This window comes from Squalius cephalus (assembly GCF_949319135.1).
Source record: "Squalius cephalus genome assembly, chromosome: 7".
Taxonomy (NCBI): domain Eukaryota; kingdom Metazoa; phylum Chordata; class Actinopteri; order Cypriniformes; family Leuciscidae; genus Squalius; species Squalius cephalus.
The window spans coordinates 21,978,914-22,005,129 of NC_137128.1; the positions used below are offsets into that span (position 1 = coordinate 21,978,914).

The 26,216-nt window shown below is 38.8% G+C and overlaps 2 protein-coding genes across 2 annotated transcripts; one reads left to right on the forward strand and one right to left on the reverse strand.

Annotated features, from left to right (window-relative positions):
* The first annotated feature begins 1,889 nt into the window (after window positions 1-1,889).
* On the forward strand, window positions 1,890-7,026 carry rpl5a (ribosomal protein L5a). The gene is made up of 8 exons (XM_079876153.1): window positions 1,890-1,979; window positions 2,409-2,478; window positions 3,259-3,374; window positions 3,470-3,604; window positions 3,689-3,891; window positions 5,328-5,505; window positions 6,389-6,477; window positions 6,861-7,026. The coding sequence occupies exons 1-8, from the start codon at window positions 1,977-1,979 to the stop codon at window positions 6,958-6,960; spliced, it is 894 nt and encodes a 297-aa protein (XP_079732279.1). The 5' UTR covers window positions 1,890-1,976; the 3' UTR covers window positions 6,961-7,026.
* On the reverse strand, window positions 6,904-26,097 carry dipk1aa (divergent protein kinase domain 1Aa). Its single transcript, XM_079876152.1, has 5 exons — window positions 25,663-26,097; window positions 15,263-15,397; window positions 14,148-14,255; window positions 12,423-12,599; window positions 6,904-9,094 (listed from the first exon to the last, which is right to left on the reverse strand). The coding sequence occupies exons 1-5, from the start codon at window positions 25,714-25,716 to the stop codon at window positions 8,282-8,284; spliced, it is 1,287 nt and encodes a 428-aa protein (XP_079732278.1). The 5' UTR covers window positions 25,717-26,097; the 3' UTR covers window positions 6,904-8,281.
* Window positions 26,098-26,216: the final 119 nt, after the last annotated feature.

The following is a 26,216-nucleotide window of genomic DNA, read 5'->3' on the forward strand; positions in this document are numbered from 1 at the left end:
AGTCGATAAAGTGACATTGGTTTGTTTGCAACCCTAAACCTTTTTCACACCACAATATGAACTGTGACATTTACTGTGATAATGCATGTTTTCAAGAGTCATTGTCCATTTGTATAGTCTATATGTATTTAGCCCCTCAGAAGTATTTATTTACTGTCTGTGATATTGTATATTGTCGATTATTGATATTGTTATTCTTGAATACCAAGAATAAGTTGCACCATGATTTCTTGTGCATTTTCCTGTCCTACTCAAAAAAAGAGTACACTTTTGCATACTTTTAAAAAGAGTACTTACAGAAATGATATAACTTTAGAAGAATATATTTTAATTGCAATTAAATGAAAATGTATTGTAGTTGGGACTTAAGTACATCTTTCATTTTATAATTATCTTTGAAATTTAATGTGTACTGCCGAATGTACTGACAAGCATTTATGGCAAACTAAAATAATGTAATTTCTATTGAAACTTACACATTTGCAATTCAGTACATTTAAAATATATCAACTTTAAATGTAATATCATATAGCACACTACAGTTAAAATTACAATCGCTTGTTAGTATACACAACAACTGATTATTAAAACAATGATATAAAATGCACTTTAAAGTAAAACTTTTAATTTGACATTAAAGGGACTTTTGTAATTGTTAAGAAACAGTCATGAAAGTGGAATCTAAGTACACTTAGGCAGCCTTTTATTTCATTTATATTATGAATTATCATATTTATATGATTGCAAGTACTGTGTTTTACTTTTAAGATTTGAAGTAGGCCTAAGTGCACATTCAACACAATTCTTCAACACTTCTTTTTCACAAGGGAAGTCCCTCTGTATCACTTGAGCTCATTCAAATGGGAAATAATTTTTGATTACCCATCAGAACCTGATTCATTTTTAAAATGTATAAGAAACGTATTTGATTCTTAGAGGATTCTCATTTGACCCCGTTAGGAATGCTTTGTTAATTTGTTCAAATCGTTGAATCCTACATAGAAATTAATTTAGGATTTTTTATCTATAGAAATTAAAACAAATTAAAGGGATAGTTCACCCAAAAATGAAAATGCTGTCATCATTTACTCACCCTCATGTTGTTCCAAACCTGTATGATTTCCTTTCTTCTGCTGAACACAAAAGAAGATATTTTGAAGAAAGTCGGTAACCAAACGACTGATGGACCCCATTGACTTCCATAGTAGGAAAAAAAAAATACTATGGAAGTCAATGGGGACCAGCAACTGTTTAATTACCAACCTTCTTTAAAATATCTTCTTTTGTGTTCAGCAGAAGAAAGGAAATCATACAGGTTTGGAACAACATGAGGGTGAGTAAATGACAGCATTTTCATTTTTGGGTGAACTATCCCTTTAATTGCTTTCCTACCAGCATAGAAGTTTGAGAGCTTCATTCACTATTGTAATATTTTTTATGATTGAAAAGTTGAAGTTTCATGCCCGTTCACACAGAGGACGATAACTATAAAGATAACGATAAAGATATAGTTCTAAAAAGCATTCCCAATATTAAAGAATAGCAGAGTTCACACAACAGCTATAACGATAACAACACAGAGAAACGAAATCGTTTAAATCACTTTCAGAAGGATTGTATCCAGCTGATGAACGCTAAAAACATTGACAGCCAATCAGAATCCAACTTTCTGCAACGAACTCGAGCATTTAAAGCGGCAGAAAAACACGCGCTTAGAATAAACAGAGCTAATATAGTTATCTTTATAGTAATAATTCTTGGTGTGAACCTATTTTTTACAGCCTATGGTGTGAACGGGCCTGACTATCCTGCCGTGTTTCCTCCAGGACGCTAGGAGCGCACACACTCCTGCCTGCGCGTGTTTTGTTTATCCGGTCGCGGCGCACCATGAACTTCCTTTTCTCAGTGCAGCGGGAGCAGTATCGGAGTCTGAAGACTTCAGTCTCCCAACCTAAAGGAGAACAAACGATTACAAAATGGTCAGTAAATCACCAAAATACAATGTTCTACTCATTACATTCCCTCACCAGCTATTTCAGCTCGATTTCCATGAAAGATGAACTCATGAAGCGACGGGATGGTATTAGATTCAATCGGTCAGTCCAGTCGCTGCGTGAACGTCAGTGGCACATTTCCCTCGAAACTCTAAAATTATTATTTTTTCGACACTAAACGCAAAAATAAGAATTTCTCCCTTTGGTAGTAGTTTTTGTGAGTGTATGTTTGCCCTGGTTAAAAGTCTGTTCTTTTATTCGGTTTTGCGTTGTCATGTTTACTGTCACTTCGCGCACTGCATCATCTGATCATAACCAGAGGCAGCCAACAGTGTCATTAGGATTATTGCTCTTCAAATCTATACTGTCCTGCTTGTCAACAGTTTAACTTACAAATAAAGCTGTCTGTTGCAGGGCTTCGTTAAGGTGGTTAAGAACAAGGCGTATTTCAAGAGATACCAGGTCAAGTTCAGGAGGAGGCGAGGTATGTCAACGTGTTTCCTTACCTTTGGGGAAGAAAGTTTACAGGTGTCACCGTGAACGGGCCTGAATGTGTTCCTTCTGGAAAAAACATGAAAACAATCTATGCTGGTCTGTCAGCTGGTTTAGATGGTCAACAAGGATGTTTCAAGTGGCTGAAACTAGTGGTCAACTAATGTCTTAGAGAGCTGGGTGGCCTAGGCTATATATTTATATATGTAACAGAGAAACATCATCACAATATTCAATTTAAAGATGGTAAAAACATGCATAACAATTGCTGAAATGAAATATTTATTTTGAATAATATTTACAAAATTAGAAATAATTTGAAAATGAAAAAAATGAATACATTTTATGTGAATAAAAAGGAAGTAATAACTGTAAACACCAGTGCACTTGGTAATCTGGCAAGTCCGTGTGCACTAGGAATAATATTTTTTTCAAATAAAGACAAGGTGTAACTCATTTTACATACTGCACACAATGAATATGACATGAATACAACATAGTGGCCTACTAAATATAGAGCATTATAGTTTGAAATCATGGACTTTCTGTTTGGCCACTGAAACTCCTCTGAGGGCCGATTCACGTTTCATGTTTTTGCTTTGAAAAAAGTGAGAAGCACGCAGTTAAAACTCAAGGTATCGAGCGCAGTTCAAGTGTGTTTACATAGAAAATCAATGGAAAAGCAGTGAAATAAAAAAACATGTTCTGTATGAATGGCCCCTAAGGACTTGATGATTTTTCAACAGTTGTCTAACACACTTTGCCTTTTCAGAGGGAAAAACTGACTACTTTGCCCGCAAACGCCTTGTCATCCAAGACAAGAACAAGTACAACACACCGAAGTACAGGATGATCGTTCGACTCTCCAACAGGGATATTGTTTGCCAGGTACGAACTACTTCCATGCCGTCTTTGCCATAGTTTTTGAAATCTTTCTAATTACCGTTGGGTTACTGAGTGTCTTGTGTCTTTCTCTCTGTCAGATCGCATATGCCAAAATCGAAGGCGACGCGATCGTCTGCGCTGCTTACTCTCACGAGTTGCCAAAGTATGGCATTACTGTAGGACTGACAAACTACGCTGCCGCCTACTGCACCGGTTTGCTGTGTGCACGCAGGGTAAATGTCCTTAGTATTCATGAATGTCTAGTATTGTTCAAATCTCATAGTATGTTCTCACTCAGATTTGTTTTCTGCTTACAGCTGCTGAATAAGTTTGGACTGGATAAGGTCTACGAAGGCCAGGTTGAGGTGACTGGCGATGAGTTTAATGTGGAAAGCATTGATGGCCAGCCAGGGGCGTTTACATGCTACCTGGACGCTGGCCTCGCCAGAACCACCACAGGGAATAAGGTGTTTGGAGCTCTCAAAGGAGCAGTGGATGGAGGACTGTCTATCCCGCACAGGTCAGTGCATGCTGTTTTTATCTTTTTGCAAACTTAGACAATGGACATTGATTCAGCACTTTTGGATGCATGGGTGCTTTCAAAAAGTCTTTATGAAAACATTAAATATTCTCCATAAAAATAAGCTACTGTCTGTATGGATTGCCTGAAGTCAATAATGAACACTGAGGTTTGGGGGTGGGGGGATTCCACGTTTTTTCACGGGATTGCAGTGTTCATCAACAGAAAGCTGCGTGGTTTTAAAGTGATTCCTGTGTGGGCTGCGCTTCATGCATCACTACACTATTGACTAGTGATCGCACCTTAATAATGAGAAACACATAGTTGAAGAAAGTTTACTCAAATTCTTCTGTCTCGATCACATGACCACTAAACAGCGCTGTGAGATCCAGTGAAAAGGGTTCCAGTTCTGTGCAGAGCGCTCCCATACAAACCACAGATCAACTGAGTTTAAGTGTAAAGCCAGATGAAACAGCTGACATTCAAAACAGGAGAAACGTTGTGCAGCGATGATACAGTTAGAAGGCTTTTCAATCCACTAGTCGCCAACATTTGCCATGATTTACTGTAGTAACACTAACTGAAACCATGGGATTGTGGCAGAAATGTGGGATATTCATATCGAATTTGATATTGTCATACTGGTGTCATGCAGTAGGTGGCGGTATGCACATTCAAGAAAAGAAACTCAATGTGCTTAGGTCTGTGAGGTCTGTTCTGTCACACGCATGGTCCAGCTTCCGTGTTTAGCATATTTGATGCACACTTTTGTAATAAATCACTTAATTATTCTACTTTTTTTTTTTTTTTCGTTTTGTTGCAGTTATTCTGCTTATTGTAAATATAAAATACAAAGTTTATATCAGTAGTCCCATATGTTTGGAATTACTCCATAGTGAAAGATGCACCTTTTTTACATTTGAGTCCCTGAGAAACACTCTGCACATCCCTGTATACATTAGATTGATTTGAAAAACTTTAATGTACTTGAAGTGTGCACAAAGCACTAGGAAAATTCAAGTATCAGATCTGGACTCGGTATCGGCAGATACTCAATGACTCGGATTGGTGGCACAAAAAAACTTTATCGGGACATCCCTAATAATTACAGTATTATTTATTAAGCAATAGCAGTTGCTATGCATTTGTATTACACTAAATATCTTTACGCTCATGTGTGTATCTGTGCGCTCAGTGAAGAGCGTCAAAGATGTCTATTTACAACATGTTTTTGAAGCGTTGATCATTGTAGTCAATAACAGACATATATGTTGAGCGCATGAATTAATCCACTTTTGCAGTGTGTCTGATGATTGTCTTTGCTTTAAGTGATGCCACACATATTGTCACAAGTTCCAGTTTTGTGAAGTATGCTGTGAAGTTGTATGTCCTGTCTTTATTGACGGGTATATTGACATTGTAACTTTCTTTCTCAGCACTAAACGGTTCCCGGGCTACGACACTGAAAGTAAAGAGTTTAATGCGGAGGTTCACAGGAAGCACATCATGGGCCAGAACGTGTCAGAGTACATGAGCTATCTGATGGAGGAGGACGAGGACCTGTACAAGAAGCAGTTCTCCCGCTTCATCAAGAACGGCGTCACACCTGAAATTGTAAGAAAGCACTTTGCTGGATCACTTTACTGCTAACTTTTGTTTGCCTTTGGATTTGAATGGATCACACAGTTGGAGTCAATACCTTTAAAGGGATAGTTCACCCAAAAATGAAAAATCACCCTGAAGCCATCCTAGGTGTATATTATATTCTTCTTTCAGGCGAACGTAATCGGAGTTATATTAAAAAATGTCCTGGCTCTTCCAAGCTTTATAATGGGAGTCAATGGGTATATTTTTTTGGAAGTCCATCAAAGCGCATCCAACCATGATGAAAGTGCTTGACACAGCTCTGGGGGGTTAATAAAGGCCTTCTGAAATGAAGCGATGCGTTCGTGAAAGAAAAATATCCATATTTGAAACTTAAGCGACTAAAATAACTGGCTTCTGGCTGATGGCCGTCTGCAAGTCAACTTACGCCAGAAGAGTAACACTTGACGATGTATGACGTAGGATGTAGGATTAGCGTAAGCCTTGACGCCTCTCGTGGTTCAAACAAACAGGGCTGGGCAACCGCGTTCGTCATTACGTTGTGCGTCAAGTTCAAAGCTCTTTAAGCATTGTCACATAACTTAAACATTTTGTTGATTCAGGTTCACTTGTTGCTTTTCAATTAACTACTCAGGGCAGATTGATAAGCTTTTTAAGATTGGATACAGGAAAGTGTCATTATGTTGATCAGATAATGTATCATTGGTAGATGAACACTATTTGTGACATGATGCTGGTGGCTAAATCTCATTCTTTCATTTCTTGAAGTGTAATTCTTGTTTGTTGTGTTGGCTACAGTGTAGTATTTGAAAACATTTTCAGCATTTATTGTCAATCCTGTGCTTTACCTGCACCTTCACAGTCTCATTGTGTTGTTATCCGGTTCCTGCAGGTTCTCGAGATGTACAAAAAGGCTCATGCTTCCATCCGTGACAACCCGGTTCATGAGAACAAGCCCAAGAAAGAGGTCAAGAAGAAGAGGTGCGTTCACATGCTTTATCATTTTTTTTTTTTCTTAGGGATGCCCTAGGATGAAATTGATTGCCATAAAGTTGGACAGTATTAACATCATTGTTCATTAGTATCTGTATAAATGTTCATTGCAGCTTGACATGTTGCTATAAAAACGAATGTTTGTGCTGTTGATTTAGATAAAGGGTTGAGTTTTTAATCTTGCCATAAGATCTCAAGTGTGATGCAAAAATACTGTAGTTGCTACTTATTATAGTACTATAATACTTAAAGTTGCATGTCAGATGATTGTATTTCCTGTTATTTTTTTGTTACCTACATTACCATCTACTACTCTATTATGAGCAGATGAGATGTTTCTTTTCTCATCACTGATGGATATTGTGTTGTAGGTGGAACCGTGCCAAGCTCACTCTGGCACAGAGGAAGGATCGCGTGGCCCAGAAAAAGGCCAGTTTCCTTCGGGCTCAGGAGGCTGTTGAAGACGACTGAAGAGAAGAACTGTCAACTGCTCCAAAGAAAGTGTGCACCTTTTCCAAATAAATCATTTGGAAAGAATATTGTGTTTGTGGTCTTTGGCACACTAGAACATGAGATGTAGATTGACATAATCTGAAGATTATTTGAAACACTTTTAATGTGCAAAGTCATGCAATCAAATCTTATAAAAATCCATTTAACTCTTTATCAGCAGCAGTGTGATTTATAAATACAGAAAATTGAAGCAGTCTGACAATGTACAGTCTGAAACATCCCACTGAAAAATGGTTGATGAAAAAACAGCACTTTTTAGCTCTTCATTCATTAGTACATTAAGAATCATGACTCTGATGATTGACATTACATATTTTTTTAGATTAAAATCAAATTTTTACCATATCAAGATGATTTTCACTAGACATGCCTTAGGAGTATAAATTGGGAACCCAACAAACTAAAATGATTAGAAATGTAATGATCACTGCTGTGAAATGTCATAGTTGAGAGGCTTCCTTCCTTTAGCATGATTCACGAAACTCCTTGTAAACATTTAGATCGGTAACACTTTACAATAAGATTAAATTCATTTACATCATTTATAAATCTAGGTTCATTTTAATTTATAAATACTGCTCAATGGTAATTCATGTTTGTAATGCATTATTGTTAACTTATACAGCTTGAAATGTTAGAAATGTGTTAGTATATTTATAATTTAACATAAACCTAGATTAATAAATGCTTTAGCAATATCTTCATTATTAGTTCATGTTAGCTACTAATGTTATCAAACTGAACCTTATTGTGAAGTGTTACCTTTTTCACACACAAGCATCGAACTAAAAACAAACGCACACTCACTGGCAACATGCACATCAAGGCATTGGACTATGTCCATTTCAAAATGGCTCTTTTATGACTTTTTGCTGTGCTCATGTGACAAATATTACAATACGAGACACACAACCACAGTCGGTGGCGAGTGCATTCCTTAATTTTCTGTTAACATCCAACAATGGATGCAAAGTTAGCGTCATTTGCTCCTTCATAACACCTGAAGGAATTGTAAATTTAACATGATCACTGATCAATCGTGTATGACAAAGCATGACGACATAAACACGAGACAGACGTGAACGTTACTCTAAAGTTGAGCCTGAGCAAAAAGTCCTCACGGATTTAATTCTACCCCCTTCTAAAGAGAACTTTAATACCAAAGCAGCACTGAATATTGCCATCAGCATGTTATTCCAGCCAGATTCACAATGACCTGAAGTGCTTCAGAAGACATTCAAAAATCTGAACGTAGTCACCAGCGCATCTTCTTTTTCCTTCAGGAGTCATTGGTGTGCGAGATCTGTTTCCACAGCAGGGTCTTGAGGTTGTTGAGAATGAGCGAGTGCTCCATTTCCATCTGCTCGGCTGAACCTTTGAGAGCCATGCAGGCGTACAGCTGCTTCTCCAGCTCTTCCTGTATATGGTACGGAGCTCCTCGTAGGAGGTAATCCTTCATTGCGCCGCAGGCCCTGGCCAGGTTGGGCTGAGCCACCTCGGCCATGCACCGGTGTTCTGCGCGGTCGCACGAAGTCCTACAGTCCACGCCGTACACGCAGTCCTCATCGTCCTCGCAGCGCTGAAGGATCATGGCCTGTTTGAAGGCCTCCTCAGCAACTACACGACGCCCGTCCACCAGCCTGAGGTCGTGACGATCGTTGTAACCGAAAGTACTGGCTCTCATGTCGCACATTAAGAAGCTCCCAAAGGTACCGTGGAAGATGTCTTCTATAAGTTCCAGCAACCCGATAAAGATTTTGGCCTTGCGGGGCCAGGAAGGCGTGAACCACTGGTCCATGCTTTGCCGCATGCCCGTAGGGATCCATAGTTCAATGGGCCACGGCAGACTGAGGCCGTACAGGGGGGCGTGAGGCACCCGCTCCACCACGTACAGGTCCCCGCAGAAGCCCAATAGTCTAGGTGTGTGCTCTCGGTCTTGGAGCACCACGGCCAGCAGAACCTCGTTGAGCTGCAGCAAAGCCCAAACAGACTTGGCCTCGGGGAGAGAGATGAGGCCATCTTTATTGCTGTCCGCCACTGAAAGGATCAGGCTTACCAAACTGGAGAGGTTGGCTTGCTCTCCAACTTTTGCCTGTAGGAACAAAACAAGGAATTGACTGATTTTATGATTTTGTACTCAACTAATTGCAGTGAAAAAAGAAATGGCAAAATCTATAAGGGTGCTTTAACCCAGTCCATATCAGAGTCCACTTTAAAAAGGTGGTCTGGGGTACAGTTAGAATAGAGTCTACAAATATGAACGCAATAGTACTACTGAATCATTTAGTCCACTTAAACTGCCCCTTTTTATTCAATTGACTGCAAGCTCGCATTTAGATCTGCTTCCGTCCAGTAAACAGACGATGAATAGAACCAAGTCCTCGCCCAATATGTTTTCTTTTTCGATAATCCATTACACTCGGATGTACGTCACAGTATGAAAGAAAATATATGTTGCTACGTTCATTACATTGCGACTTTAAATGAAAGGTGCATTAAGTAACTTCAACCTGATTGTGGCTTTCCTTTAAAGAATTGAGTGCTCCAACAATAGGGGCTTTCGCATCGGAGGAACTATTGACGGAAGTACCTGGATTTTGACGTGTTCGCACCGAAAATCCGGGTACTTCCGCCAATAGTTCTAGGAACTATGAAAAGGTAACTCCGATGCGAAAGCCCCATTGTTGGAGCAGGAGTTCGAGGAACTCCTTTTGGAGGAATTAATTTAGCTCCTACTTCAGAGTAGGGTCTAAACTAGCACTATAGGAACTATAGTGACGTTAGTGAACGCTGATTGGCCAAACGCACGCGAAAGACCAGCACCCGCCATTTTTGAAAAAGCTGTGTAAACACAGATTATAGCATATAAGTGCAGTGGGGAGAACAAGTATATACACTGCCGATTTTGCAGGTTTTCCTACTTACAAAGCATGTAGAGGTCTGTCATTTTTATCATAGGTACACTTCAACTGTGAGAGACGGAATCTAAAACAAAAATCCAGAAAATTTTAAATAATTAATTTGCATTTTATTGCATGACTTCAGTATTTGATCACCTACCAACCAGTAAGAATTCCGGCTCTCACAGACCTGTTAGTTTTTCTTTAAGAAGCCCTCCTGTTCTCCACTCATTACCTGTATTAACTGCACCTGTTTGAACTCGTTACCTGTATAAAAGACACCTGTCCACACACTCAATCAAACAGACTCCAACCTCTCCACAATGGCCAAGACCAGAGAGCTGTGTAAGGACATCAGGGATAAAATTGTAGACCTGCACAAGGCTAGGATGCGCTACAGGACAATAGGCAAGCAGCTTGGTGAGAAGGCAACAACTGTTGGCGCAATTTTTAGAAAATGGAAGAAGTTCAAGATGACGGTCAATCTCCATCGGTCTGGTAGCTACATCAAGATGTTAGGTCTGGCAACTCACCATAGACACGGCTCAATCCGAGGGGCAGGATAAACAGCTGTCTTTCAAATTCCCTCTGCACGCAATAGGACAGCGCTTCAACCAACCAGAGCGTTTTCCCAACAGCGGAGCTTACGTTAGTTGATAGATTCAACTTTTGAATCTGGCGGCAAAACTACGAACACATCTTCCTTTTTTAAGAATGACTTAAGTGCCGTTCTTTGCTCTTTTCTCAAAGAAAAACTTAACTCCAAGTCCTCCAGAGTCGCGGCCAAAGCCAATTCGAAAGACTGTTTTCCAGCAGCAGCAGCTCTTCTTTGTTTTCAAGTAGCAGGGAACCGTCGCAACTCTGTCGTCATTATGTTAAGCCCGCCCCGCCTACTCTATACACGATGTGATTGGCCTGACCCAATTTAGGTTTTTACAGCTCCGAAAGTCAAATAAATTTTGCTGCCGCTAGGGTGCGTCTAAATTTTTAGGCTATCGGTCTGGGGCACCATGCAAGATCTCACCTCGTGGGGCATCAATGATCATGAGGAAGGTGAGGGATCAGCTCAGAACTACACGGCAGGACCTGGTCAATGACCTGAAGAGAGCTGGGACCAGAGTCTCAAAGAAAACCATTAGTAACACACTATGCCGTCATGGATTAAAATCCTGCAGCGCACGCAAGGTCCCCCTGCTCAAGCCAGCGCATGTCCAGGCCCGTCTGAAGTTTGCCAATGACCATCTGGATGATGCAGAGGAGGAATGAGAGATGGTCATGTGGTCTGATGAGACAAAAATAGAGCTTTTTGGTCTAAACTCCACTCGCCGTGTTTGGAGGAAGAAGAAGGATGAGTACAACCCCAAGAACACCATCCCAACCGTGAAGCATGGAGGTGGAAACATCATTGGATGGGTGGATGGATGGGGCCATGTATCGTGAGATCTTGGCCAACAACCTCCTTCCTTCCGTAAGAGCATTGAAGATGGGTCGTGGCTGGGTCTTCCAGCATGACAACGACCTGAAATACACAGCCAGGGCAACTAAGGAGTGGCTCCATAAGAAGCATCTCAAGGTCCTGGAGTGGCCTAGCCAGTCTCCAGACCTGAACCCAATAGAAAATCTTTGGAGGGAGCTGAAAGTCCGTATTGCCCAGCGACAGCCCCGAAACCTGAAGGATCTGGAGAAGGTCTGTATGGAGGAGTGGGCCAAAATCCCTGCTGCAGTGTGTGCAAACCTGGTCAAGAACTACAGGAAACGTATGATCTCTGTAATTGCAAACAAAGGTTTTTGTACCAAATATTAAGTTCTGCTTTTCTGATGTATCAAATACTTATGTCATGCAATAAAATGCAAATTAATTACTTAAAAATCATACAATGTGATTTTCTGGATTTTTGTTTTAGATTCCGTCACTCACAGTTGAAGAGTACCTATGATACAAATTACAGACTTCTACATGCTTTGTAAGTGGGAAAACCTGCAAAATCGGCAGTGTATCAAATACTTGCTCTCCACACTGTATTTACTCCACAAACTAACTCTAAGAACATGGAAAACAGTGATAGATGGACCTCTTAACCTTTACACCAAGGAGAACATCCAACGCAACTTTGAGGGGACCAAGCGAAACATGATTATGTATTTCTGCTCAGCTAGCAACACTGGACATCAACCACATGGCAAACGCTAATACCTTCTAATATACTGTCTACTTTCTTTGTATAACAGTATCTAATAATGTATTAGAGACAGGACTGTTAGACAGATCGTACACTAATGAACACGGAGACTGTGAGCACTGTGTGTCAAAATAAAAATAAAGGTCACAACAACAAGCGGGGCTTACGTCACTTCAGAGTTCCTACTAGCGGTGTGAACACAAACAGGAAAAAGTTCCTAGGGGAAGATTCATTCTTTGGGAACCACCCTGGTGGCTAGTTCCTAGAACTAACCAGTGCGAAAGCCCCTAATGCGAAAGCCCCCATTGTTTTAAAAAAACAAATAAAAAAGTATCCAAACCTTCAAATGACTGGCAACCATCTCTTTGAACTTCTCTACAGAGGTTCCTCGAGTGGGTTTGTCAAAGAGTGCAATCTCTTTCTTTGGCTCCAGTTCCTCTCCCAGCTCATAGTGCAGGACGTCACTCAGCTGACACTTAATGATGCCGTCCAGGTCACCCCAGCTGCCTGTATAAACCTAAGAGTAGTGGATGAACACACAATGTCAACATGACAGTACTGAGATGCATGTGGTTTAAGGGCAGGGGTGTCCAAACCTGCTCCTGCTCTAGTGATCCTGAAGATTCTGGTGCGTTTAATTATGCTGCCTTCACGTACTATGGGACTTTTCCTGCTTCCCACTTCTGAAGTCGTGTTTACGAGCTCGTAATCGTCGCATTCAATGCTTTATTGTCAGAAAGAACATGAATCATGGAGCACACCAGGTTTATTCTTGCCTATTTATTGGGAATATCTGATTAAAGCCAAAATGATATTTAGCATACCATTCATTGACAACCATACTGTATAAACATTCACCACACTATATAGAAAGCTTGCTTACGATTCTGGAATTTTGGTCAAACACAGGCTATTTATATAAAAGACACAACACGCTTCACTAAAGTATTCATACATGTAAATATACACTACTTTAATGATAAGACATGGCTAATGTAAATTAATAAATATTACTTGGTATTAACCAATAAAGTAGCAATCTTTCTGGCCTCCGCCATGTTTAAAGTTTATTGTCTGCCCAACTTGAGAACTCGGGTATCAAAATTATCCCTGAGCTTCCCAGTGGTAAATATGACTTGAGAGGGCATTCATGTCCAATGTTTTAACTAGGAAAGTCGTATTTACGATAATTCGGATAGCATGTGAAGGCAGCATTAGTGCTAGACTCTGCTGGAAGGTGGCCCTCCAGGAGCAGGACCGGACACCCTATTTTAGGGACTATGGTGAGTGTGGCATCCACATTATTCCATTTATTGTTGGAAAATTAATGTTTTGGCCTTTCGTCCACAGAAAATCTATATTTTTAAAGAATCTCTCCAAACTCGATAAATTTGAAAACGCCATTTTCACGTTGTAGTGTGGTATTCGGAAATGATGGGATTCGATAATGATGATGCATATTTAGCCATGTGAAGCATATTGTACAGCAATGATCAGCTGTTCCTCCACCTTGGCAGAGCTTTCAATGTTCATTTCAAACGGAAAGGGTGAAGCTGATTGGTTGGTTCTTGTCACATGACTTGCGGTGTGCTTGCCTTGCAGCATTCTGAAAAGTTGAGATTTTTCATCTCGCTGCGGTGTAAACACACCTGGAATAAACAAGCATGTCACAATGCAGCGTATATATAGCGTTACAATAACGACGCTCTCTATTGTAAGCACACTTGTCACACATCTACTATTAAAATAGCGAACTTGAGTATGCAAAAGTCGCGACATGAACGACCCTTAAACCATATATGGAATGCCGATTGAGTGCAACCTAATAAAGTGATCGTGCCAGAAGAAAAGCATGAGAATATTCAGTGAGCTTTTATGATGTTTCACGCATGCACAGCAAAGTGATTTAAGCAATTTTCAGATGTTTCAGTGTGGATGAGAAACTTTTAGAAAATGCTTAAAAACGCTTGTGTGGACAGAGTTTGTTTTTAAATGAAAGAACCCTTTTTTTCTTCTTTTTTTTACATATCCAGATTAATCTGGACGTACCCTTATTGTGTCATACCTGATTGTTTGGCTTGGTGGAGAGGCACCTTCCAAAGTATAGTGAGCTTTCTTCACACAGGCTGCTACAGGCAGAGCCATCAATAATACCTTTGCTGTATTTGTCACACTGTTGGAAAAGGAAGGTCCATTTCAATGAGCATGTAAGTGACATTCTGTCGAACAAGTGGAAGCGTTTCAATAAGATGTTGTGTAATGGCTTAAATAAGGGAGAAACATTTTCACTACATCACCAATAGGTGGGGCTGGGGGTTAGGTAGTACATGGATGTTTGTTTCATCTCATTTATGTCTTAAAGGGATAGTTCACCCAAAATTCAAAGTTGCCATAATTTACTCACCCTTATGTTATATCAAACCCATATGACGTTCTTTGTTCCATAGAACACAAAAGATGTTTTGCAGAATTTTTAAGCTGCTCTTTTCAATACAGTGGCAGTGGATATTGAGCAGGGGCTGGTAAGCTTAAAAAAAGGACATAAAAGCACCACAAAAGGGGTTCATATGCTGACATACAATAGCTTTGTGTGTGTCGGATTAAAAAAAAAACTTGCCCTTCACTATAGCTCTCAAATCTCATGCACATGCACAAATTCAAATATGATGACCAGTCATGTGACAAGCAATGAACTTCTCTTGATATTTTTGATGAAGTGAATATTCATTTTAAGTTTCTGCCCTCACACAAAGCTATTATATGGCTTAATTAGATTCTACTAAATGTCTTTTTGCTTTCTATTGAAGAAGGGAAAATATGCATTTAGAACAACATGAGGGTGAATTTTCCTTTTAATTTCTCTTTTTAAGTGAACTATTCCCTTTAAATGTCACTGTACTGTTATTAGGGATGCACCAATATTAAAATCATTATTATTCTATGTTTTGGCCAATAATCGATAAGAGAAACTAAAATAAATACAACAAGTGAATTTAGGCATCACATCATTTGCTAAAGATTTGCTAAAGAATACATTTAACAACAGTGTTAAATTATTAGTGTTTAAGATTAACTTTAAGTGAGCGTCAGATGGCAAAGGTAAACTAAATGTAAAATTAGATCAAGGTGTGCCAAGGTGAATCTGAAATGAATGCAACTGTCAGAGAGGGTCGTACTCACAATGATGCTCTTGCACTCTCGTCCTCTGCACAGCTCAGTGTAAGTAGAGTATTGCACATACACAACCCAACTACCCACAAATACAGCAAGCCATGTGAGAAAGAGATACTTCACTCGAGTGTAGGACAGACGAGCCTAAGGGGAAAGAAGCAGAAAGTAAACAAGCCTGGGTCATGAACTTTAACACAGTCCATGCTAAAAGTAAACTCAAATCCTGACTGAACACGAGAAGTCTAATATTTACTTGTAAATCATGACTCATGTGAAATTTCAAAAACAAAAAAAAGAGGCTGAATACACACATTAATACAGCAAGTATATACATATATACAGCAGTATGTCATACTGCAAGTTACAGCACAAACAGAAAACTTCCTGCTACAACAAGTCCAAAGAAAAACACCCACATCAAGTCAACCACTTATTTTCTAACTACCAGCCAATGGGTCATGAAATGAGTACAGCCACAATTTGATCATTCTTAACTAAAGCAAGGTCAATATTCATCTGCTACATTAACTCATTTTAATTAAGTCCCTATGACAGACACCCTAGACTAGAGGGTTGGTTCTCTTGCACACGTTCAAAGGCTTTGAACTACAAAAAGACGTGACATGAAGCTCTTTATGATGCAGAAATTAAAAAAGGCTGTGGTTACTGCGGTCACCAAAGCCTTACCATGTCACTTTGGGCATCGAGTTTCACAGCAGTTAAAAGTGAAAGGCATCAGGGGGCATCACAATGTAGAGTAGTAGCTTTGTAGCCACTTGAAGTTCTCTTCACTGACTATTTGTGCTTTTTCTTTTTTTGGCCTTTGTGGCTTTACTGAGATAGTACAGAGAACTAGCAGGAAGCAAAGTGGGAGAGAGAGAGAAAGGATCAGAAAAGGTACCTTTTCTCAGTTACTTTTGATCAATTTACTGAGTCCTTGCTGAATAAACATATAAATTACAAATAAATCTTACTGACCCCAAACATCTGAACAGTAGTGTTTACATTATTAGATTACAGTAGAGCCGGATATACAACACTGGCTTAAATCAATTATTTAATTACTTGGCAAATGCTGTAAAACATTAGAAATCTTCAGGTCAAGTATGAAGAATAAACACCAACACTAGTTGTTCTTTTATTTGTTCATTAAAACTGTTAGAATACAAACTGCATAATGTGGCTAAGTGTCTGCTTCTTTCACTTTGTTGCAAATGGCAAGGTACTGGCGTAGCCTAGGTGTTTATAGGCTCTATTTTCATATTTGTGTTAGGTACGGGGCTACATACTAAAGCCGTGTGCTACATATGCAATTTTCATGCCTGTCTACGGGGCGGGCCTGTGTGAAAGTAATTGCTATATCTGTGGGTGTATACATGCAAACTGTGGGTGTATATACTTGAGGTCCATATGTAAATAAAGCGGTACAAAGCTTAATGTGTTCTTTTTGATAGAAATAAGTAATTGCGCTTCAGATGTCTAAGACGTCTATTCTCAGCGTAAAGTCTAAACTCAGCCTTTGCATTTGCTGTTTGGAGATTTTACTAGCAGGTGCTACTGTAGTACAAGTAGTACTACTGTAGATACTGGGGCATGCCATCTCCAGAAATCTTCAGACGACTCTGTGGTCATGGGATGTTTAAGTGAAGGAAAGGAAGAGGAGTATAGGAGCCTGGTGGAAAGCTTTGTGGACTGGTGCAAGCAGAACAATCTCCAGCTTAACACAAACTAAGGGGATGGTGATTGATTTTAGGAGATCTATACATGCAGTGCCTCCCATCAGAATTAATGGTGAAGAAGAGATTCAGACTGTCACTTCTTATAAATATCTGGGATTGCACTTGGACAACAAATTGAGCTGGGCCACTAACATTGATTTAAAAAAGGACAGAGTCGTCTCTATTTCTTGAGGAGATTGAGATCTTTTGGAGTTCGGGGAGAAATGCTCCGTTCCTTTTATGAGTCGGTTATGGCGACAGTATTTTTCTCTGCTGTTGTATGCTGGGGACGTGGAATCAGGATCAGCGATGCAAACAGACTGAATAAACTGATAAAGCCAGCTCTGTGTTGGGGACTACCCTTGACCCGCTGGAGGTGGTGATGGAGAGGAGAATTCTGGCCAAACTCTCTGTCATTTTGTGTGAAACTGCTCACCCTTTAAATGGTATGGTTGGTGCACAGGAGAGTACATTTAGTAGGAGGTTGACTCCTCCTCGGTGTAAGAAGGAGAGATATTTTAGGTCTTTTATTCCTGCTGTGATTAGGCTGTACAACCACACCCTGATTTAGAGTATGTGCAGAATAGTGAGGGTATATGTATTTATATGGATCGAAGTGTGTATTTGCGTGCATGTATAGGTATATATGTATATGGGTATATTTAGGTATGTACGTATGCATAGGGATGTATACGGGTATGTTTGGTTTGCGTACTTGCGTATATGTACTTACGTAGATGCATGAATGGAAGTTATTTAGTCTATTTACTATTTTAATATTTTAGTCCATATTACCGTAATAACTTGTTTTAAATATTATATTGAATGTTTTTGCTTGGACTAGGGGTTGAGTGGCATTGTTTTTGGGTATTGAGTGTGTATGTGGGTAAGGGAATTGGAGGTGTTTTTGAATTTGTTATGTAAAGTAGGTCGTTGTATGATATTTTGTAATTACTAGATATTCAGATTATTGAGATTATTGATTGATTGTATTGTCTATTTTTGTTATGCTTGTTGTCTCGATTTCTGTTGCTGCTGTAACACCTTAATTTCCCCTCAGGGATTAATAAAGGAAGTCTAAGTCTAAAGAACATCTGGAATTACAGTGAAATGATTAAAGAAAATTACAGTTAATACCTAGTCATGATCTAAGTGCTTGACATACTGCTATTAAAATAAGACAAATGTGTTTAAAATGTGAGAACCAGCCCAGAGCAGCAACACTGACTCAACCAATGGTGTAACATTGGTGATTACTTTTGCAATTCTGTTTGGTGCTACTAGTGGAAATTATTACACAATTCAGCTTTAAGAATGTGAATCAAAGTAGTAGAAGACCCATTATGTGGGCTTGAGGTGCTGCTTCTGTAATACAACAGCAAGCTCAGATTTTATTTCCTTCCATAACTCAGAAATCCCATTCACTCTTTATAGGAGAAAAGTGCAATGAAGCTGGTAGGTATAAATACTGGTTTCCTTGAGACATGATTACAGGTTAGTTTCCCAGAAGGACTCAGTCTTTAAAAAGTCCAAATTAGATTTGTCGGAAATGTTCTCCCTTGTGACTCCTATATCATTCAACCTTTCATAATTACTCTCACATGATTTTTGGAGATCCAGACAATACAGTCCTCGCATCACTTTAAGCTAGGACTTGACTTTTCTTTTCTTTTCTCTTTAAATTGTTGATAGTATTTTGATAGAACAGTTTGAGACAGGAAGCAGAGGACAGAGGGATAGGGGATAGGAGATGGGAATCTAGAAAAGGAAGTTTGGGAAGATGATTAGCACCTGTTGCCCTCCTAAATGTACATTATAAGCGACCTAAACTCAGAGTACATGCTCTGAACCCTATGGCTCTGACAGGACTTGGTATTTCTGATATCTGGGGGGTATTTCAGGTATAGCCTGAAAGTTAATTCCATTGAGGTTATCCCCATATTTGTATGTAAACTTACCTGGGTATGTTGCATAACCTGCTTTCTGGAATACACCACCACTGTAATACCACACAAAAAAAGTTTTCTGCTTATGAGGAGAGTCAACAGCAAAAGTCTGTCATCTTATGAAGTTCAGACACTGGAAGCCTCCCTTCCCCCCGTCCTTTGTATCAAACAACCAACACTGTACATTACTTTACAAACATCCTGTTCCATGGCTGAAAAGTTTAAGAAGTTGCTACTCAAACCCTATTGAAAAGAAGCAATCATGTTGTCCAGCATATGAACTTGTCTTGAACAAAAGAAGTCCAGGAAAATGTCCAAGAAAAACTCCATCCAGATGTGTGTGATCATGAGATGAATGTGAGGCAATAAACTGAGGAAAATGCCAGCTTCCCCGTACAAATGTCTCAGTGGAGCTTGTTTCAGACTAAGCTCCTTGCTGCCAAATCACGCTAGTCTGTGTTTTATGGAGCACATTAGGGTGGTGTCCAAGTATAGAGCTGCAAATCAACCACCCCAAACCTTCACATTACTATGTATAACGTTTCCTCTCAACCTTCGCAAGCACTATTCAGCGTAAAAAGGAGTTCAGCAAACTGCTGTTTTGCTGCTGAAATGGCGTAATTAACTGTTTTGGCTAACAAGCAGCTTCAGCCCAGAACAATTATCTAAGGAGAAGCTGTTTCACACATAAATGTAGCCCTGGGTCCATTTTCAGAAATCAATCTGACAGCCCTATACAGAGCCAGTCTGCCAGACACAACGCTAAGGAGAACACTTTAAGACAAACCATTCTGTCTTGTCAATTTAAGGCGTTTTCAAAATGGACTTTCTTCATGCTATCTATGCTCACATTTGCAAAACTACAGGGTCCAACTCTACACTTAGACTATTTAAAATAGTGAGGATAAAGATAATTGCTAGCATTGAAATCCAAGAGTACTTAAGGAATGTCAAAATGGCTGAAAAATTAAATTAGAATTTTAGACCAAAATAAAACTAATTACGTTTATGAATCAAATATAATTTTGTAAATTGCACAAACAATTATAAACAAAACAGCATCATGTATTTATGCATAGTTTAATACAAAGGGCCAAGGCGCCAATCACACCGAGTACTTTTTGCGTTTAAAACATGCAGTGGAATATAAAAAAATTTATCTATGCTTGTAATTTGTTTATTATTTTCTCTGCAGATGCACTCTTCTACAAAATCACCCTAATCATCTTAGAAATTCTTTACAAATAGAGCTTTACGAGTCATCTGGTGAAATTGTTTTATTATCGCATTATAGGCTATATAGCAGAAAAACTAAATATCGCAATGTTTTTTTCCAATATACTGCAGCCCTAATGCCAATGTAATAAATCACTGAGGTTAAATCTGTCATTGAAATGTAATAACTTGCTCTGAAGCAACTTTCCTTGTCAAATGACAACCTGTTGCCAGATAGTTTTAAAGTCACTATGAAATCAAAATGGACAATTCTTATTTTTTTAATAACAATATCAACTCCTTTCTTAATTTTTTTCTCATTTCAGAAGACGTTTCACTCGGATATACGTCACAACAGGGAAGAAAAAACTATCGCAACATCCATTTCATGCCGACTTTATTCGTGCAATGGCGGCCTGTTTACAACTAGGATGATAACAGCATAGTAGAATGATAGTGTTGGAATCACATTCAGAGCAAATTTTTTTCCCAACAATAAACACTGACAGCCAATCAGAATCCATCCGACTTTCAAGAGCTTGAACATTTAACTGTGTACCTCCAGAGTTTCAGGAGGAAATAGTCCTCTATAAGTGACTTCAAACAAGCATTTAGACTTGGTTTCATTCTCTTAAAAAAACACCATCTAATCAATTCACAATGGATAAAAACATCTGATGCCTTACATTTTATTTTCCACAAATCAGTGGTCCATCACACCATCAACACCAGAAGAATCTGACGCCACATGCTCCCTGTTCCTACGGCCTGCTGCTTTCCAGACTAGAGTCAGCATTCCTGCATGGAAGCACCAGCTCTGGCACTGTCAGCACGGAGCTCAAGTCAATTCATCATGCTGCCGATTCCTTCTGATGTGATTCACTTGACTACACACCTTCAATTCCTTGTTTTTCCTTGCAAGTGTCATGAGTTACGAGAAACTCTACTTCCACACCATTTCACTTCAGTTCATGTGCGATACAACATTCATCACTGTAAGTACTGCCAGAAATAAACTTTTTATTAAGGATATGACCCCTGGAATTAACTTTCATTTTGAGGACATTTTTACTAACCATATAAAAATGGTCTATTTGTCAAATTCTTCACCTTGTTTAGAGAAGAACTTCACTTCGGCCCTATTTACTTTGTAAGCACACAGTCTTGTGGCGAACAATTAATCTGTGCAAATGAATCCACAGAAAAAAATTGTCTTCAGAATCTGAAAATTAAGATGCCCTTAAATAAATATTCTGTTTCAAATTGGTTACAATACTGAAGTAAAGTCAATTGATACTTCCAGTTCATGGACTTCAATTGAAATAAACTGTCAGTTTGAACAATTATCAACTCTACCTCAAATACATATAATGCTCAAGATATCATTATACAATAAACACTCTGCTAGAATACATTTGAAATAATCCACTTGTTAAGTTGTGACTAGGGATGCTAATGATTAATCAGTGATCGATTAATTGCCGATAAGTATTTAATAGCTTTCTAGAAAGTTCTATAGCTTTAGCAAAGCAGCGTGTCATGTGACTGTGATCCACGCATTGTGTTTGGGCTTGTTCGTGACCACATGCTCTAAATAAAGATAATGCGATCTACTATAGTTAACTAATGTTACGTGAAGTTACAAACAAAAAACGTAGTGGAAAGCATACTGTTTACATTTGGATCGCAGAGATTTTTCATACAAATACTTGGTATAGTTTGGTCTTTAACTGAAACAAATATGCTTGTTGTATTCTGCTAGTTTTGTCAATGATATATGACACAAGTGTATCTGTTATGTACAATGATTTTAAGGATCACATTTTCATCTAAACAGTTACTTTTTCACATTATGAAAATGGAGCACTTCTAATATGTCAGCAAATTTAAAAGCACTTGTTAAGTGTTGGTCATATTCCCTAACTGGCTTCTTCAAGCTTATAAGGTCTAAACAACACCTATTTTGTGTTGGTTAAGCAAGGGGTTGTTGTTAAGTAATGTGATAACTTAGTAGCACCCCCGCTTCGGATTCAAGAGATTAAGGTTAATGAATAATCAATAAATTAATCGTTAATTTAAACAATGATTGATTATGGGAATTTATGTAAATTGACATCTGTAGTCATGACGCAAGCTTCCAAGCTTCTACTCTGTTCAATTGAGAATACTATCTCAACAGTCGTTTTTGAGCAATATTTATTCATATCACAATACTAATAGTATTATTATTAATAGCCTATACTTTATTATTATTATTGTTATTATGTCTTTTGTTTGGAGTTATTAGTCAGAGCTTTTTTATATCAAAATTCAAGTCATATTAGCTCTGAGAAAGCAAATCTATAACTAATATGACTAATAACCACATCACCTTCTAGGCCTAGCATATAAATATACACAGAAAACAACAGTTAATTTCAGCAAATTTGCCCCAATATTTTACATACTTGGGGCATTGTTTCCCCACTTTTGGTGCCATTTCTGCCTTTCATTTCTGAAAAACTTTGTTTTTGCTTAAAAATGTAAATCAAACCTCAAGCCTGTCTGAGTAGAAACATTTGGTAATTCTGAAATCAGCAGACGACAGCAATTGAAGAAAACAAACTTATTGGAGGTTGTCACTTGAAATAAACATAATGAGGGATATTATTGCTTTCAGTGCAATCTGTACTGTAAAAAGTGTTTTAGGGTTTTATTTTTTATTTAGCCCTGAAACGCATACCTCTGGTGGTCTTTAGTGATCCGGGACGTCATTCACTACCCTCTTCCTCATTCATTTTTTAAAGTTATACATCAGACTTCTTAGTATTCCTCAATCAATTCATTAAAATAATAAAATTATAAAAGAATGCCTGCTCTCCCATTCATTTTTTTGTAAAAATTGTATAGGTGTATAACAGTGTAAGTATCTTTTTTCTGCACAACAATAATTGAATCTTTGGTTACTGAATAAGTGCAATTATTCCACAAGGTGTCAATGTCTGATACAAAATGCTTAAAGGCACACTATGCAAGATTTGTACCTTTATATAACAGCTTCGAAGTCATTTCGATGTGTTGGAAACTCAGAATCGAAGACCTGGAGACGTTGGGATCGCGTTCAAACATAAGTTATTCTTTAATGAGCAATGCAGGTTTGAGAGGTGGCGCCCCGACAAATCTCGCGAGAATCACAATTGCTTTACGGCACGACGTCACATACATCAACAACATATGAAGCAGCCTCTATGGAAGACACTAGCACGCGTTTCAGACGTGAATCATGGCAGAGTCGACGAAGAAAACGCGGTTGGAAGAGTCAAGGAAAAGAAAACGAGAAACTGACCGCGTGAGGAACCGGCTCTGCGTGAGTGGTATTTACGACAGTAACGTTAAATACAAGTACTCCACAGCGACTCTAGAGGTCGCTGTTTGACAAAAACGGAGACTGTATTGTGTGCCTTTAAGTGGCGTTTCACTCACAGCAGGCAGAAAACAAAAGAATAGGAAGTTTCATCAGCAAAACTTGAAATGGCTCAACGATTTACTGCAGAGCAAGTACTGAAAGCAATCAAATATTAGTGTCACTGTCACTTGATGGTGGATCTGATAAAAAGCTGTCAGCGATCAAAATATTGATTTTGAAGATGTTGAAAATGATAGTTTTGAGAATAAGTTTGAGATGGCGAATATGAGCCAGATGCTGAATGTACTGTAAAGTACTGTACATGAGTAGCCTACATTTCCAGTGATGATGGTATTAAAGGGGGGGTGAAATGCTCATTTTCACTCAATCTCCTGTTAATCTTGAGTACCTATAGAGTAGTATAGCATCCTTCATATCTCCAAAAAGTCTTTAGTTTTATTATATTTATAAAAGAAAGATAGGCTGTACCGAGTCTTTCCGGAAAAACCCGAGCGTCTGGAGGCGGGCCGTGTGGGCGAAGCCAGAGCCGTCGATCTGGGCTGTTTATAAAACATTCATCGTCGAAATGCAGGGAACAAACAGTCTACACAACTACACAACAATCTGCATCCACTGTTCCTAACGCTGGGTTCTTTGGTAAGCTTTCCCTCACATCCAAAAACACACTTTGGAGACACTATGCAGCGCTGCCGATGATTTCCTGTTGAAGCGCGTTGATGTGCGCGGTCTCGCTCTCCTCTGGTCGACGTGTGCGCGGGCGAGCTTTTCCGGGAGAAATGCTCATATAAGGAGTTCCACTCTGGTCTACGTCATTAGATCCACGGTCGAAAAAAAAAACAGCCGAAACTTGTACCAACCCGGAAGTAAGATTTTCGGCACAGAAATTCTCCGTTATTCGTCCAAAATATTTTTTAAAAACTTTGGCCATGTTAAGCATTAGAATCCATATCTTTAACACTGTAAACAACTCTGAATACATGAAACACCATTGTACCCCCCCTTTAAACATCTGCTCAAACTGAACCCTTCCAATCGCCAAAAGGTAACAAAATATGCTTTATTTTATTATTTTATATTATCACCACAGGTAGAGATCAATCTGTGTTAGATACTTAATAATGATTGGCGAAACATTCATGCATTTAAGGGTTAAGGACACTTTCAAAAGGATTAATGTTATACCAAAAACACAAAATCTGCAAAGAACAGATTAAAAATAAGGAAATATGATACCATACAAAAAAGGTGTGTACAATGGTTTAAAAAATTCCAGCCTGCTAAACAAACTGGAACCGGATTAACTGCTTTTTCATAAAAATTCTCACTGAGCTTTTGGAGAATACAAGGTCCTGAGTCTACAAGAACTTATAGTAATTATATATTCTATGTCTAATAATAACCTCAAAATATCAAACTTGGTAATATTTTAACTCTAATTGCTAGTGTATTTTTCAAGTAATCTTTTCATCTGTAATTCCACATTTAAAGCCATTGACCAAGTGAACTAATTGCTTTCACATATAGTTTGCTACTTTAATGTTTATGAATAAGTTACCTCTAGTTTAGGCTACATATGAACCATAAACAATGATTCACAACCGTTTATTTGCAAATTAAACAAACATTGTTCATGTGTGCAGTAAGCCTGGCTTCTGTTTAAGCTCCTTATAGTCCTGTTGTGGAGTTATACACAGGCTGACATGAGAGACCGTTTAACTTCGTCCAGTGAAGGGGGATTAATCTCACAGCAGAGAAGCCCATGGCAACCCAGTCCTCTCAAGGGTAAATGGAGAACTTATTTCCATAAATAATAAGTAAGAATTCCCTAACCATTTGCCTCTGACGTAAAAACATATTCTGAACTGCTGTTCGAAAGCGAGAGTTAGGAGAGTTACTGTCACACAACAACGGTCGCTGATCAAGCAGAGCTGACAGATTCAAAGCAGATTAGAGCAGCAGCTGCACTCGTTAAAAACAATATAAATTAAATATAAGAAAAAATTATCTCGGCTTTAAAGGTCATTCACATTGCTCCGTTCATTCTCACCAAGCATTCGCTGAGATAGTAGCATTTCATTTCAGCATAAAAATAGGCTGCATATACATTTTCAAAAGCATTATTACCTGAAAGTGGTAAGTCTTTGACAGACAGGCCCGTGAAAACAGACCCCTCGCCATTGCAGAAATGGATCATCTCAAAAAGACTGTGAGCTATCTAGAGCAGAGTCTCCATATGCCGAATAAGAAAATGAAATAATGTTCAGCGAACTTCAAGTGATTCGGCTCGCGCGACACATGACGTGTACTGTGCTCACGGCCAGCCGATATCCTTACATATTATTAGACTCCCCGAAGGATACTGTGTAGATTTACGCGTTGTGTTAAGAATTCATGTTATTCGGTTCGTCAGGGTTGGTATCCAGCGTCTAACACTTTCAAGTACAGCTGTTATAAAGCAGCGAGACAGCAGCATGTCAAGGGCGCAGGCGTACACATTCAATTTCTGCAGCCGACCTAATGTAGGGCTAGTGCTTTTTTTTCTTGAGCAAATTGTGCGTCATGTTTACTGGCGCCCTCTATTGAACACCATGCACAATACATTTTTGGTGGTATCATATGCAAATTCAAACACCTAATAGTCATAAATGCTAATATAGTTGCAACTTGCAATACATAAA